Consider the following 17504-nt stretch of genomic DNA (forward strand, 5'->3'; position numbering starts at 1 on the left):
ATGGACATTGATGATCCAGGTTATAGTCTAATAACATGAATCTTGAAAATTAAAGCTTACTTTGCTGTTGTTTGTAGACTGGGTATTTAGGGTTTCAGGTCTGAAAACAATGATGTTACTAAATGCAATAAAACAAAATGGAACTGAACCAAAGGTTTCACACCTCTTTATGAAAACTGATATTTTCTTATTCTTTTAAAATGTAAACTCTTTTATAATGATTTGCTAAAGGCTTGGAGTCACATAAGTATGGTAATGGATACTTTTCTTCTTGAACAGTGTGACCTACTCCCCCGTTTTCTCCCACTTCCCCTCCCCCAAGTGTCCTACCACTGCAAATAGTAAAGTTCATTTCGATCATAGTGTCCAATGAGTATCATTGTTGAAGTGGTTCACCTTTTGTCCTGCTGATGCTGTGATTCTCCTTTCCTTCTTCCTTCTCCTCCAAATTAGATAAACAGAAACGTATAGAAAATCACACACACACACACACACACACACACACACACACACACACACACACACACAGTGACACTGGAATAAAACAAAGGGAAAAAAGTCATAACTGGAAACAGTACAACAATAATTTTAAAAAACCCTCTTGTGTCTATTTCTTGGAGTTCATTTCAATAAGCATTATTTTACACATATTACTATTGAGCCATTTTGGGGTAAGAATATCCTAGACATATTTTAGCTATTGCAAATAGAGGAAACCATGCAGCCTATCATTCTTTGGGTCTGGCTTACTTTGCTTAAAATGTTTCCGAGTTTTCCCATTTCTTTATGAATGGGGCAATGCTGTTTTTTTCTGATGGAAGCATAGAATTCCATTTTGTATATGTACCACATTTTTTTATCCATTCCACTACTGAGTAACATCTGGATTGATTCCATATCTTAGCTATGGTAAATAATGCTGCAATGGTTGTACTAGTGACGTTAGTGTGGGCTGATTTGTGGCCATTTGAGTAAATGCCCAGGAGTGGGATTGCTGGGTCATAGGGAAGCTCTATATTTAGTCTTTTGAAGAACCTCTATACTGCTTTCCAGAGTGGTTGATCCAGTTTACATTCTCACCAATAGTACAGTAGTATTTTCTTTGGAACACATCTCGGCTAGCATGTGGTATTATTTATTCATATTCTTGGTTATGACCATTCTAACTGGAGTAAGGTGAAATCTAAATGTTGTTTTGATTTACCTTTCTTTTATGGCCAAAGATGTTGAACATTTTCTTCATATGTCTATTAGCCATTCTTATTTCTTTTTCAGATAAGTCTATCTTTAAGTCTTTAGCCCACTTATTGATGGAGTTGTTGTTTCTTTGAGGATTGTTTTATGGGGTGTTAATTTTTGATCTGTGAGTGTATGTTAAATATGAGGTCCTTGTCTGATGTGTTGTTAGTAAAGGCCTTCTCCCAATCTGTGGGCTTTGAATTTATCCTGCTAGTTATGTCTTTGAAATTTAGACAGTCTTAAGTTTAATGCATTTCCATTCATCCAGCCTTTCTTTGATTTGTTTCTGGATCTTTGCTAAGGAACTTAGCAATGTTTCCCCTATTTCTTCTTGCAATATTTTTAGGGTATCTTGTCTTACACTGAGGTCTTTAGAATTTGGAATTGTTTCTGTGCAGAATGATATATAAAGATCTAAATTAGATTTATACATGTATCTGGCCAATTCTGCCAGCACCATTATTTGGAAAGGCTGCCTTTCTTCCATTCTGTGCTTTTGGTTCCTTTATCAATGACATAACTATTGTGCCAATAAAAATCCCTCTTTCTTAAAGATGTCACTCTTATTTTATTATTTCTGTCACACTATTTTTTGTCTTTGCGTCTAGTGTCTACCCAGTATATATGTGTATGGTTGCAATGTTGGAAAGGATGTAAATTTGGAGCACATCATTGGATCTATCATGCTGGAGTTTGAGATTAGAGGTTGGAGATTAGAGTTTAGAGTTGGGCTGAGACTGAGGTTGATGTTCAAAATATTGTATCATCCACTAACTAATACTTGAAAATACTGGTAGTAATACAGAAATCTGACCTCAAAGAGACTGAAATGCAATTGCAATTGTTTCCTCTATAATTCTCTGTAATCTAGTGTGGAGCACAGGATTTAAACAAGAAACAATTTTCCTATTAGAAATAATGTATAGGAAAAAATGCTCTTATTTATAGCAAATTTATATTTTAACACATCGTGTTTTAGTTTTCATGCTTTTTAAATGGAAATTTATTATTATTACTATTACTATTACTATTATTATTATTAGTCCGTCATGGGGCTTGAAATCTGGGCCTGAGCACTGTTCTTGAGCGTTAAAACTAATGCTCTACCACTTGAACCACAGTGCCACTTCTGGTTGTGGTGGTTTATTGGAGATAAAAGTCTCACCAATTTTTTTGTGCCTGGGCTGGCTTTGAACCCTGATCTTCACATCTCAGCCTCTTGAGTGGCTGTGAAATGAACACCTGGTTGAAATTAAAATATTTTATCTCAAATGATTATATGAATGAAATTATATATACAAAATGGTTAGGAGAATTTCTGGTAACTTTGCCAGCAATCATATTCTAGGCAGTGAACACTTTTTTTTGTCAGTCATGGAGCTTGAACTTGGCCTGAAAGCTGCCCCTAAGTTCTGCAGCTCAAGGTTACCACCCTATCCCCTGAGCCACAGCACCACTTCCAGTTTCCTAGTGGTTAATTGGAGATAAGAGTCTCATGGTCTTTAGTGCCTAGGCTGCCTTTGAATGGAGATCCTCAGATCTCACCCTCTTCAATTGCTAGGATTGCAGGTGTAAGCCACTGCACCCAGCAGCAGAGAACACGCCTAAGACAATTATTCTTATTAGTTTGAATATGATTCAACTATACGTACATGCATTCATGCATACATACACACATACATACATACACACATACATCAATCAATAGGACTTAGTGTACTGATTAAAATTTTGAAACCAGTCTGTGCCCATTGTTTGAGGAGAGAAAAACTGCACACTACTCAATCTTCTTTTTCATTTATTTTTTATTGTAATTAATAAAAGGGTTACATGATATTTGCCAGATAAAAGGTACATTAATTTACGTACATTGATACCCTTTCTCATATCTTGGTTCCCATTTCCCTCCCACCCACCCCCATCTGGTTTTCCCCCTTCCCTATCCAATTTCAAATAACCAAATACAAATATATCCAATATATCAGATAACAAAGTAAGATACTGTAACAATATGAGATAATCAAGGGATAGCAAAAGAGATGAGAGATAACATACTACATTAAGGACAACAATCACTCACTATATGGCTTTTGTTTCTATATCCTAGAGGTCCTTTCATTTAGCGTCATACTATATGGCCTTGTGTATCTAGGTTTTGCTCTATTGCAAATCTCTGCTAGGAGAGCCCAAGGTTTCTACTGATTATGACAAATGAGGGAAACCATTGAGCCTATCTTACTTCACTTAATATGATTTTTTCTAAGTCTTTCCATTTCCTAACATATGGGGCAATGTCATTCTTTCTGACAGCAGCATAGAATTCCATTGTGTACAAATACCACATCTTGTTGATCCACTCATCAACTGAGGGACATCTGGGTTGGTTCCATATCTTTGCTATGGTAAATAGTGCTGCAATGAACATTGTTGTGCTAGTGGATTTAGTCTGACCTTGTTTCTGGAAAATTGAGTAAATGCCTAGTAGTGGAATTGCTGGGTCATAGGGGAGCTCTATGTTTAGTCTTTTGAGGCGCTGCCATGCTGCTTCCCATAGTGGTTGAACGAGTTTGCACTTCTACGAGCAGTGTAGTAGTGATCCCTCCTGGCCACATCCCCTCCAACACTACTCAATCTTTAAAAAAGCCAATATCTTCCCCATTTCTGTGACACAAGAAGTTTATATCACAATTTCTCATAATAACTAGCATTAGGATTAAAAGGCCAGTCACAAAGGAAAACTTTCATAAAGTATTAAATTGGAATTAATTAATGTAAATCATCTTAATAGCAATGTTTAGAACTGTGTAACATCTATGTCATATAATGAATGAAACATGGCATTGAATCTCTGCTGACTGGAAAAAAGATACCTTTGTCTTTCTAAATGCCATCCTTCCATTAGTGCATATGCCTAGAATCCTTGTGGGAGTATTAAAAAAATGTCAGGAAGGCTCTGAATTCTGGTGTTGATATTGGAATCTCTGTTTCCATTCATGGCAGCTCTCACAGAATAGTATTGGAATGGTATTGGTAGTTAGCTTTCACAAATAAATGAGTTATGTGTGTCTACTCTTGAGATGAAGTCCAAATAATATGCCAGTGAAGATTAACACTATATAGAGGGATATACCGAAGGATAAACCACAATCTATAAAATTATTACCAAATGATTCCATTCTAATCATTTTTAGTAAAATTGAGCCATAAGTTTGAGTAATTCACCATTTTAGTACAGAAGTGTGTGTGTGTGTGTGTGTGTGTGTGTGTGTGTGTGTGTATGCACAAATGTGTGGAAGGGGGCTTTCCTTCTATGGATGTTTTCTTTGGAAGCATTCATTCTGATAGTGGTGTTACTAACTTCTGTTCTTTCATACACCATCAGTGAGCTCTATACGAAATCACTTTAGAATATTTTTAGTCTATATAGATACTTTCTAATTCCCAGTGTAAACTTTGAGCTACCTGAAATCAGAGTATGTTACTGATATATACAATACATATTTCAAGGTAAATCACATTAAAAAAACATTTAATTCATGTTTACTGACTAAACTAACATGTAAATATGCGTAGTGGCTTTGATGCCCAGTGTTGGAGTTTCACTTGTCCAGTCAGATTGCTTTGGATCTGCTATCATTTTTAAGCTGTGGGATACTGGTAGTTTTACTTTTGATGTCTCATCATCTCATCAGGAAGCTATTGATAATTACATTATGGGATACAAAGATATTTTAAGTAAGTATTAAAATTATTAATATGAATTTAGTTCAAACTTAATGCTTGCTTAATTATCCAATATAATATAACTTTTATTATTTTATTAGGCTTTCTACTACATCAAAACAAAATAAAATATTGGGGAAAAGGGCCTTCAGAGTATTGGAAATAACACCTACTGTAGAGCAGAGCTTGATATTTTTAAGACTAAAGCAACATAGTAGTATGGAGGCCAAATTAAACATGATTTGCAAAAAACACAATGGTACTCACAACCACTGTATATTATGCCAGCTCATGGAATCCACCATTGCAGTAAAAGCCTGGTTGCATGTTTTTGGAAAAAAAGGCGAATCAACAGCAAGGGCTGAGATGCTCAAGTTGAAATAAATTTAAGACAGAAAATTTTTTCTATGTCAATGCCATTTAAGGTTTTATAAAGTGATAGATTTACATGTTAATGTTTCAGTTGAATCAAGTGCTCATCTTTATCATCATTTCAAGGATAATCTCTCTTTCAAAATTAAGGAGCTAGAAAAAAATTCCCCATGAAGAAAGAATGCTCATCATAGAGCACCTGGATTATTCAGATTGTTGCCTTTTAGAAAATACTCACAGGCTAACAATTTATATCTATAAACTGGAATTTATAAACGAACCATTCCTTTCAGCGAGATATAACTATATCCATCATCATTATTAATTACTCTTGCAAAGTGAATACTATAAACAACTATTCCTTTTGTTGAAATATATCCATATTTATCATTAAGATTAATATTCACCCATGAATCTTACCAAGTCATATTTGCAAGTTTTGTATCTTGTTTCTTCACTTGATGATACAGAGTATACTTATTTTCAACTCATAAACATGACTCTTCGTAATTATAATATTCAAGTAGATATCTGTATCATTAGGCAGAATATATCTTCCCAATTCAAAATAATTTACATAAGTAGAAACATAGAATATAAGTTAAAATTACATAAATATATACTTATATCATATACAATAACACATACTTAATATAATCTGAAAATACACACCCATTAAATTCTCTTGTCTTGGTATTTTGATTAATCTTACCAGAACAAAATGGACAGAATTGAAGTAAATGATTTCATGCTATAGATATTCACACACTGAGGTCAAAGGAGGATATATAGGAGTGGTTGACAAAGGCTCAATAAGCTTGTGACCATATACAATAATATTTAATAAAGTATATAACTGTAAATTAGGAAAGCAGTGGGAGAAGTCTTTTTTTTTTCTTATTACCCCTCAAATAAAGGTACATAACTCTATATGCTGTATAGGGGATTACAGTTAACATAAGTCAGGTAATGAATATATTTCTTTTTCAATAGTGTTGCCTCTTCCCTCACTCTAACCTAATTGTAAAGTAAAACCACCAAGGGTATTTGCGTTATTTGCGTTTTCATGGAAGTATTTTTTTAAGAACTTCAAGTTTCTATTCTGAAAGCAATAAATATCTATTGGTAGAATTTGAAACAACTTGACAGACTGAGCAGGAACTATCTGTAGTGGAAGGAACCCACTGGGTTGATTCTCTCACAGTTAAAGTATTCTCTCACGAGTTAAAGTATTGTGACTTGGTAGCCCGCCTTCTATTTTCTTAGTGAAAGCTGTGAGGAGGAGACAACTCCTGTGAGGTGAATAATAAAATACTCTTTAACAGATTAATTTTTTAGCACCAAAATAGATTAAAGAGCTAAATATTCAAATAGTTTAATTTCCATTGTTTTCAAAACATCTTGCTAGAGATCTCCCAGATATCTCCCTTCTCTTACTCGGAGCTTGGTGTCTATTAGGAAATATTCTTGGAACCTATTTGAGTCATTTGAAGAATACTTATACCTCAATATTTATTCCTCAAATACGTTGTTTTGCCTTCAAAATATAACAAGCATAAAATATTTTATGTATATTTGTTTCAAAACCAGCTGATAATTCATTTCAGTGAAAAGAGTGAGTTTTAGGCACTTTTTGTGTATCATTTGGAAAAGTTAAGAGATCCAGATAACTATACTCTGTATAGATTTGTAATAATTGTTCACCATAGAATAAGGACTCACATAGTACACAGAAAACACTAAGACTGAAATAATCAGTAAAGAGCAAGACTGAGGTTTAGGTAGATAATATGGAGATGAGAATGAATTGGTGTAAATATATTGACAAAAGAGGAAACATTTATAGAGATGCCAAAGAGACCAAAGCAATCCATGAAATTTAAGAAATCCATGCTTATAATCCTAAAGCCAAGACTGAATGACAACAAATGTGACAGGGCCAGTGTAATGCTACAAGTAAGGCTGAAAGGTTGAAATCAGAAAAGTAAGGAGGAAACAGTTACTAGAGTGGTATCTTGACAAGGAGTATGGATCTTGTAAGGAGCCATTCACATTTGTAATTAAATGGAAAGCATGGTCAAATTTATGTTTTATAAAAAAAAAACCTTCTGAAATAAGCATGAACAGTTGTCTAGATTCTAGGGTCTAGTGTGGGACAAAGTGGGAGGTAGATGGGAAAGCTGGACCTTCAGTAGAAATAGAAAATGGAAGAGAGGAGTGGAAATGCAGTCTAGACAATGGATTAAAGTTAACCTCACAGAAATTATATAAAGAGTGCAAGAGAAGGAAATATTGAAGCCAAGTTTTTTTTTTCTTTCTTTTTGGCTCATTCAATTAGGAGCCATTTTGCTGAACGAGAGAAAGAGCAATCGGTTAATGGACAGATTTGACAAGCTGAGTCTGATATCATATAAAACATCTAGGGAGGGAGATAGATATCAATTTCTCTGAATCCCAGGAGGAACAAATGGGTAGGAGAGGTATAGTTAGCCCTTAGTCTTTCTCAGTTAAGTGATGACAAGGAAAGAGCTCACTCAAAGAGAATCGAGCTATCTAGGGGCTGTTGATTAATTCTAGGCAAATAATAAAAGATAAAAAGCTAGCTGAGGATGAAGAGTAATAATGAAAAGAAGTAGCTGGAGAGACACTTCAGAACAATAAAGAAAATGTGCCTGTTAGTTAACAAAACAAACTTGCTTATAACTTCCTTCATTTTCCAAAGTCCACCACTGATTTAATCCTAGACAATAAGTTTAGCAATCTTATCCTCTGTTCCCCTTGATTTTGAAGGTATTTTCAGTGTATTTCCAATGATCATGTATGTTCATATATTTTTATGCTTTCATTCTTTTTTTACATTATCACTGAAGTGGTAATTCTCTAGATTTAACTTTCTTTTGAAATTTCTTCTAGTATTTCCACTGCCATCTTTGTTCCTTGAATGTGGAAGTTTCATCAGCAAGCATAAATTCCAATTAGTATCCAGATTGCAACTTTCTTATGGGAGTTATTAGCACATTACAATTTGCATTATGGTTATTTATGCACCAGAATCTTTCCCTTTGGCAAGAGTATAAGCTCTTGAAATCTAAGAACTCCTTCCCCCAAAATTAACCTCCATAGCGCACGGCTTTGGAAATAGCAGGTACTTAGCAATTATTTGTTCAATGACCATGTGTATTATTTACACAAAATAAAAGAAATGGGATTTTTGAATTTTCTGATGAAGCAAAGGGTCTTAGCTGAGCTAGACATGGGGATGCTATTTTATAATGGAGATATCTAATTGTTTTGAATTTATCTAGGCTCATATTGTCCAAATAAGTGATGGAAGAGTATTTCATTAAAACTCACTAATAATCCATCATGGGAAAGTAGAACTGTAATGCTAAGAATGCTTTTTTTGCCTAAAAAATTACGAACAATATATTCTCACTGTTATTTTTAATACAATTTAGTGAATACTTTTCAGAAGTTTTACCTGCTTTTACAATAAAAAGTAATATAACATAATGTGTATGTAAAGGATAAAAACATAAATACATTTTTTTACCCTAAAGGCAGATGAAAAAAGCTACAGATGTGGTTTGCCAATGATGTCCTACGAATGATTCCAAGTCTTTCTCATTTATTTTAATGTTTTCAAAGTAAGGTAGCTTAGTGACAATGTTCACTTACACAGAATAAGGGTTAAATGATAACTTGACTTATCTTTTAAATGACAAAAAAATAAAGAAATTGCAAGACCTTTTCACACATTAGATATGTATTGTCATTTATCATCTAGATATCAGGCTACCAGTGCGAAGTAATAAAACATATCATCGAAAAATGTGCTATAGGTCTGAATCACTCTTTCATTCCACCTCCCAGCTAACTGTAGTATTAAATCAAACAAGCAGAACATTTCCTTAGGCAGCCATTGCCTTTTAATTTCCTGAAGAACCTTAAAATATCATTCATTACAAGTACTACACATATTTGGTTTTTAAAAGTCTCATAAATCAATAGCAGGCTGACTGTAATAATTATTACAAGTTAGTGCATAATTTTTGTGCTGAAGGCTGCATGCAGAACTTTAGCATATGCAAACGAGGCAATTCAAACTGTGTATAGATATTAATATGAAGAAGCAGGTAACGAGGTGCAGGCTATGAATTATGCATCAGGAGTGGCTGATCTTCAATGAGGAAAATGAATTCAGCATGTAATCTAATTAGTGATGGAAGTCTATTACATCTAACTGCAAAAGCAACCGTCCTTGAAACAAATTTATTTACAGTCCATGTTACCACTTGAAACAACTTTGAAATGATGTGTAAGACAACAGCTTAATTGTAAAATTTTTTGTTTGTTTGTTTCAGTTCTAGACCTGGAAGGCCTCCTAAGAGGACTCAAAGTGTCACCTCCCCTGAGAATTCTCATATCATGCCGCATTCTGTCCCTGGCCTCATGTCTCCTGGAATAATTCCACCAACAGGTAAGGATGGTAACTTATTTATGCCCCAAACACTAAAAGCCATATAATAGTATGGATTTCATATCTACCACTTGTTACTTTGATATTTGCATTTATTAGTTTTGTTCTATACAAATGGAGGCCATGTCCAGAGGAGAGTTTATTTCAAAATTGCATTATAATTACCCCCTCTTCCTGACTTAAACAAAAAGGAAGGAGCTCAATCGAGCATAGTGTTAGAAGTCACAAATGTCCAAAAGCAAATGATTAACATTGGTGACTTCTCTCTTTAATCCTAGCTACTCATGAGGCTGAGTGAGATATGAAGAATTTTGGTTTGAAGTCCATAAGACTCCATCTCTAAAAATAAGCAGCTGAAAGCTAACAGGAAGCATGGGTCAAATATCAGAGTGCCTGCCTAGAAAGTAAGAGTGAGGCACAGAGTTCAAACCTTAGTACTGGCAGAAGAAAGAGCAAGAAAAGGAAAGCAAATTGCTATACTATTTTACCTATTTTATACTATTTTATCATTAGCTCAGAGAGAATGTTTGTTGTGCCAGTCCTGGGGCTTGAACTCAGAACCTGGATACTGTCCTTGGACACTTTTTGGTCAAGGCTAGTACTCTGCCACTTGAGCCACAATGCCATGACAAGCTTTTTCTGCCTATGTGGTACTGAGGGCTTTATGCATGTTAGGCGAGCATTCTATTACTAGGCAACTCTCCCAGCCCCCTTTATGTTTATAATAAGCTCAATCGTTATATTTTAACTGTGATGCCATTACTCCCAAATATAATTTCTTAACCTTTTACCAGAACTTCTTGAAAGCTTCCTAAGCATTATATCCCCAAAGAAAAGTTGTATCCTAAGGAAGAATGAGGAAAGGGAGCTTATGAAGAAAGTAGACAGTCTGAGAAAGGGGATCCTGAACAGATAAACACTTTCTACAGCCCAGTGAATGACTTTAAACAGTTCATGAGTTGACTAGTGCCCTATTCACTTACTTTTGTGGCTTAAAGAGTAATTCAAAGACTGGAGGTAGTGACTATTGCACTGAAATGATGCTTACTTAAAATTATTCAATATGATTTCGATTTTTACATTATATTTTAAGTGGGAAAAGTTTAAAATTTATGAAATAATGTGGAATAGTATCTCCATATGCTGAGGAATAAGTTTCTTAGTATCTTCTTAACTAGCTATCTCATGGTCTTGAATACATTTTTCTATTCTTAAAGAATATAATACTTCTTTTTCTCAGAATGTTTCATGTTTTGAGAGAATGAGATTCAAGATGAATAGGTATCCTTTTACCTCCCAGGATTTTGTTTCTCTTTCTTAAAGTTGTAATGCCATTTTTGTTTCTTCTTGACATAAGGAAGGTCATCCATGTTCTGTATTTCTCAAACACTTATTTATAATGCTATCTATCAAAATCTTCATGTGAAGAAAACTAGTTTTATGGTATTTCTACTATATTTTAAGCTTTTAGTTTTAATTTCAAAAATCAGTTTCTAAGAAACTGGAGTTACATGAGTATTATTAAAAGATATAAAGTACTATTTCCAAGAACTAGTGAACCAATAAAGGAACAAGCATCTAAAGTTCAAATTACAAAGAAAGATGTGAACAAAACCGCCAAGTTTTAAACCCTCGTATAGTCTATTTATAAACATTAATTCGTACTTTTGTATGTCTAGTAGTAATGATATTTTAAAATAATAAGATGGTGCAAATTAACTTTAAAATTTGCTTAACTTGTTCCTGTGAGAAGGAAAAAGATTAATTTTGATGAATTTATAATTATCTATTGATTTGTTCCCAGTCATGCCTCATTTTTTTTAATCTTCAACGATTGATCTTAAAAATCAAATATGCTAGGTGCTGGTAGCTCACATCTGTAATTCTACTTGCTCAGGAGGCTGAGAACTGAGGATCATTATTCAAAGCCAGCCTGGGCAAAAATGTCAATGAGACTCTTATTACCAATTAACCACCAGAAAACTGGAAGTGCCTCTGTTGCTCAAGTGGTAATGCAATAGCTTTGAGCTAAAAAGCTCAGAAACAGCCCCCAAGCCAAGTGTTCAAGCCCCAGGGAAAAATATATAAATAAGTAAATAAAATGAAATAAAAAATAAGTATTTTTCCAGGAGGCATTTGTTCTATTAGGGGAAAAATTCTTTATCTTTATTTTTCTACAATATTTGTCCAGGTATGAATAAATTAAAAAGGACAAGAATAAATAAAACAAAAAGCTGTAGTTATTTATAGAGTTTTTATTTGTTATTGATTTTGGTTGCTTGAGTCATCGCCTTAGAATAAGGTAGGGTAGATGGAGATAATTTCCAAAAGCTATGGCTGTCATCAGATGCTATAGCAACCAGAAGCTGAAGTTAATGAAAGAAGGAAGATTCTTTGTAGAAGCTCCAGAGGCAGCACCTCCTGCAGTGGCCAGTGCATTTATGTTGACTGAGCACTTGTCATAAATCATTTTTGACAATAAGCACGAGTTTGGTATATATTCATCCTAGCAACAGAGTTCCAATCACATTCCTACTTTTTATAGGGTCATGACTATTTTACAATTAAAAAAAGATTATATATAAATGGAGGGTAATTCTTTTTGATGCCAGAAGTGCAATTGATTTTTACCTTTAGGTCACAGTGAAAATGTGTGTGTGTATGTGTGTGTGTGTGTGTGTGTGTGTGTGTGTGTGTTGTGTGTGAATGTGTGTGTGTGTGTGTGTGTGAGAGAGAGAGAGAGAGAGAGAGAGAGAGAGAGAGAGAGAGAGAAAGAGAGAGAGAGAGAGAGAGAGAGAAAGAGAGAGGAGAGAAAGAGGAGAGAGAGAGAGAGGAGAGAAAGAGGAGAGAGAGAGGGGGAGTGGAATATACTGGGGGTTTAGCTTTAGCTCCTGGCCTTGGACTCTTGCTCAGTTTTGTTACTTATGGATGGTACTCTGCCATTTGAGTTACACCCTCATGTATAGCTTTTTGCTTTGAACTACAATTGTCAGATCTCATTCTCTTAAATGGCCAGGATTACAGTCATAAGCCACCACCCACCTGCAAAATTCTTTGTAAATACTATGTTCATGTTGATATTTAGAAGTAATTGATATTTGCATTTTACATTAGTAGATGTTACCCAATACCTCTTTTAAAAATACATTACAAATGAATGATTTATAATTTTATTTCTGATAGTAATTTTTTGTGACTGTAAATCCATAAACTGTCTTTAATGTAAAGAAAACAATTGCATGCACATACACTTTGACTAAAAGAGAAGAATTTAAACATTGGAAACTTAGCATGGTGGGGAAAATATATTGCAGACCAAGACCAATTCCACTGGGAATTTCTTGTCTGAAATAAATCTTAAAAGAAATAATTCTTATATGGACTGATGCTACAAATATATGTAGAATATATATTTCATGTACTTTATAAAGCATTACACATAATATTTGTTATGTACTTTTGTAGCATCAGTCCAAATAAGAATTTTTTTCAGTTTATATTCTCTATTTTTCTAGCTCAACATTAGTAACAGAATATTACAGCCACTTTTTGAAATATCAGCACTTACAATATTTTAAATGCTTTAAGCATTCCACTTGCTTCACAATGAAGAACTGTGCCTGCTATGCTGATAAATTTATTATAATAAATGTAGTGTATTCCATAGGGAGACTCCTAAGTAAAGATAACAGAAAGATATACAAGTAAAACAGCCACAAATGGATTGATTATCTTCACTAATAAATTAAACATAGCTAGCTTCTGAATGCCTTACTCAAAGAGTAAATATGACATAAACTACTTAAGCCATTTATGTTTATACAATATGTTATGTGGTATTAACATTTATATACAGAGAATATTTGTGAGGTTTCATCACTGAATGCTTTTAAATGAGCACATGACCGACAACTAACAATATGTGTTTCCTTTTAGTTTTTCTTGAACAGAGGAATAATGAATCCTATTGACAGCCTGAACACTAAACTTTTTCATGTAACTTGTTTTAGAATGGATGTTGCACACTCCATCATTTTCTGTGACTACTGTAACAAATTATTTGTTAGAAAAAAAACTAAGCTATTCTCTCACAGTTTTGGTCAGAAATCAATGATAAATATCAGTGGTATGACGAAATTAAGCTGTCTTCAAGGCCAAAATCCTGTCCGTTTGGGGGGAAAATCTATTCTTTGATGTCTATCTTTTGGGGCCTGAACGCTTTACAACATTTCACTCTTCCTGATAAAATTTACTTCTGTGTGTGTGTGTGTGTGTGTGTGTGTGTGTGTGTGTGTGTATGTGTGTGTGTGTGTGTGTGTGTGTGTGTGTGTGTGAGAGAGAGAGAGAGAGAGAGAGAGAGAGAGAGAGAGAGAGAGAGAGAGAGAGAACATGTGTATGTATATAGGTGTGAATTTGTGTTCGATCACATACATAGAAAAAAGCAGAAAATGGTGCTGTGGCTCAAGTGGTAGAGCTCTAGCTTTGAGAAAGCCCAAGGATGGTGCTTAGGCCCCAAGCTCAGGACTGGCAAAAAAGAAAAAAAAGAAAGAAAGAAAGAAAGGAAAAGAAAAATGAAACAGAAAGAAAGCGTGTGGGAGGTTTGCTCTCTTTTGCTCACTGAGATACCCTACCCCAGTGTATAGAAATAGAACATTGCCTGGCACCAAGGAGAGATACAATATAAGTGTCTGTTCAATGAATATAGCTGATAAACATTTAATAGATGAGTTTTGAAAGAAATTAGTCCTTATTGTTTATAAATAACAGTGTCACTGAAAATTTCAAAACTCCATTAAATACCTATAAAATGAAGACTACAGATTTTTGGGTCTAGAATCCGATGGAGGTATACAAAGTAGATGGAATGTATTGTTTATTTATTTATAGATTATGATAAGTTCATTTAAGCCATGACATCAACAGTCGATACTGTTATGCATCTAGATTAAAGCTCTTCATAAGTGCTTATAGAAATAACGTGGCATAATTTTTGTCTTTACCCTTTCTGCGTATGTCCATATATCACTCTATTATAAAATCCTTCAAAGTAAGAATTTCAATGGATCCACAAAATCCTGAATTACAAGTTATTTTTCAGGTATTTGTGAATTTAACCTTGTATACAGGATAAGGAATGGCAGAGCCAAAAATTTTGTTTTGTGTATTTTGATGTAATATAAAGTATATTTAAGTAACACAGCCAAATCATAATATGTCTTGTTTCTGCTGTTAGCATTGAAATTCATTTAAAAAAAAACTTTTCTCTAAGCTCTTAGAGCAAAGATCTGTTATTTTCAGATTTAATTACATATTAGTAGCCATTGGACAGGCTTTTCCCCTACTTAATTTAGAAGAAAATGACAGTCTTTTCTTCCCTAATTTACTTCCATTTTCCAAATTTCTATTGAGTTTTGAATCTCCTATGCCTATACTGGCATGTACTAATAATTATAATCTGCTTACCCTTCTCTCTCAACAGATTTGCAATAAGGAAGTTGCTAATGTCTTTTATTGACTAATTTTAAGGTATTATTTGCTTGCTGTTGGTAATAGGATTTTTCACAAAAGAAGCATATTTACATTAAGAAAAGCAAATCTAATTTTTAGAGTTAACTTTTGATTATGATGAGACAGATGTTGTGTTCATCAGATAGAGCTTTTTTCTTATTCATTCTTTTTATTTTTTTTGGTGAGATTTTAGGAAACATATGAATCCCTTGGTTTATTGCATGTTCTTTCATTGTGCACTATAACTTTTTGGCTCTTAGGAGGTGATATTACTATTCTAATTTCCCCCTCCTCACCTAGAGAAATGAGAAAGACAATTATTGTTTACTCGAGGGAAAAATATCATATCTACAACTAATGTATTTTTTAAATTTCTAAAGATGTTATAGAACAAAAGTTATGCAAAACAAGATAACCAATATGATTGTTTAGTCTCTCTTTGATAGCTTTCTCCTCTGAAACTCACTTCAAAGCTCCATCTCTTTCCTTGAATAGTATGTTCCAGGCTTGTTATGAAAGGTTTAGCCATCTTTGTAAAAAAATGTCTCCATGCTTTAAAAGCTAAGTCAGGAGTTTGCCTTTTATAAAGAAGTAGAAACACTAATTGGCAAGATTGATAGGTCCCAAAATTTCTAAAGGAATTAGAAAATCTGGAAAAATATAGCATTAATATAGCCTTTTAATAGCCTAATTAATAGCCTTTAAGGTCCTAAAACATTTATTGGCTTTATTTATGAATGAATTGATCTGATTTTAAAACATTGCAGTTTGATTTGGTTCTGTATTCATATATACCAACATTATGGTACAACTTATCAGCAAGGATATGAACTAAGGTAAGCGGACATTGACAAATAGTCCAGGTAATGCAGAATTTGAAATGATAATTATGATTATTTATAACAGAATAGGAATCATACTTTGAAACAATCAAATCACAATTCTGGAGGCAGAAATTAAATTAATAGAATACAGTTAGGTGTAAATTGTCTTCCACGAGAAAAAGTCTGTAGGTAGAAATTTATGCCAGTGACAAAATACTTGTTTAGAAGTCACAAGCCCTATATTTCTTCCCCAGAACCAGAAAAATAAATAAATATCTTGCTGCATTTATATTTGTCTGTGAGTGATTTTTATTCCTATTAATAATTTACCTGTTGCACTGACAGAAACATAAAAATATTCAAATAGAAATTAGAGATACTTATTCTTTAGAGTTTAGAATATTTTTAATAATGCAATATATGGTACAAAAATATTATTTCAAAAAAATTCTTTTTTTCCTGACCATTACCTGTCCATTTCTGCCCTTATCTTTCATCATTTTCAGGTTTATTTGAGGATTTTTTTTTAGTATTAACAGAATGATTATGTTGGACAGTTTCTTCATCAGATGATAATATCTGATTCTATTTTATGACTACTTATGATTCTATTTTAGTTTACTTGGAGTTTTTCTTTTTAACTTAACATGGTATCTTTGTGGTTAAAGCTATCCATGGTTTTGCATTATAGTTTTCATGGTTGTTGAAGACAATTTTTTTATTTTTGTTTTTTGTTTTTCCTTTGTGTTTGTGTGTGTGTGGGGGAGGGGGTCATGGGGCTTGAACGCAGCCTGGGAGCTTCAGCTCAAGACAACTGCCCTATGCTTGAGGCAAGCCTCATTTCCTGTTTTCAAGAGGTTATTTAGAGATAAGAGTCTGAGGTCCTTTTGTGCCCAGGCTGGCTTAGAACCTTGATCCTCAGATTTTAGCCTCTTGAATAGATAGGATTACAGGCATGAGCCACCTACCTGGCCACAGTTTTTGTTTGTTTTTGGTTGGTTGATTGGTTGGTTTTTGTTTTGGAGTTTTAATTGTAATTAGTAGAAGGGTTACATTATATTCACCAGATAGAAGGTGAATTACTTCACAAACATTGATAACACTTCTCATGTTTTTGTCCCCTTTTCCCTCCCCTCTCCCTCTCCCCTCACTTGTTTTTCCCCCTTACCTATTCTATTTTAATTAAACATATATACAATATACCAGATAACAAGGTAAGATACTGGTAAAAATATGAGAATAACCAAGGGACAACACAAGAGATGAGAAATAGCATAGTACATTAAGAACAACAATCACACACTATATAGCTCTTGTTTCCATATCCTGGAGGTTCTTTCATTTCGCCTCTTCCTATA

At 33.8% G+C, this 17504-nt stretch overlaps 1 protein-coding gene across 1 annotated transcript in view; it reads left to right on the forward strand.

Moving 5' to 3' along the window:
* The window catches only part of Dach1 (dachshund family transcription factor 1), a 365290-nt gene that overhangs the window by 147276 nt on the left and 200510 nt on the right, over positions 1-17504 (forward strand). Inside the window, exon 2 of the mRNA XM_090342049.1 lies at positions 9699-9814. Coding sequence (XP_090198175.1) covers positions 9699-9814 — 116 coding nt within the window. The remainder of the gene's footprint in view (positions 1-9698; positions 9815-17504) is intronic.

Source organism: Megascapheus bottae, chromosome 11, assembly GCF_031878675.1.
Source record: "Megascapheus bottae isolate mThoBot1 chromosome 11, mThoBot2.hap1, whole genome shotgun sequence".
Taxonomy (NCBI): domain Eukaryota; kingdom Metazoa; phylum Chordata; class Mammalia; order Rodentia; family Geomyidae; genus Megascapheus; species Megascapheus bottae.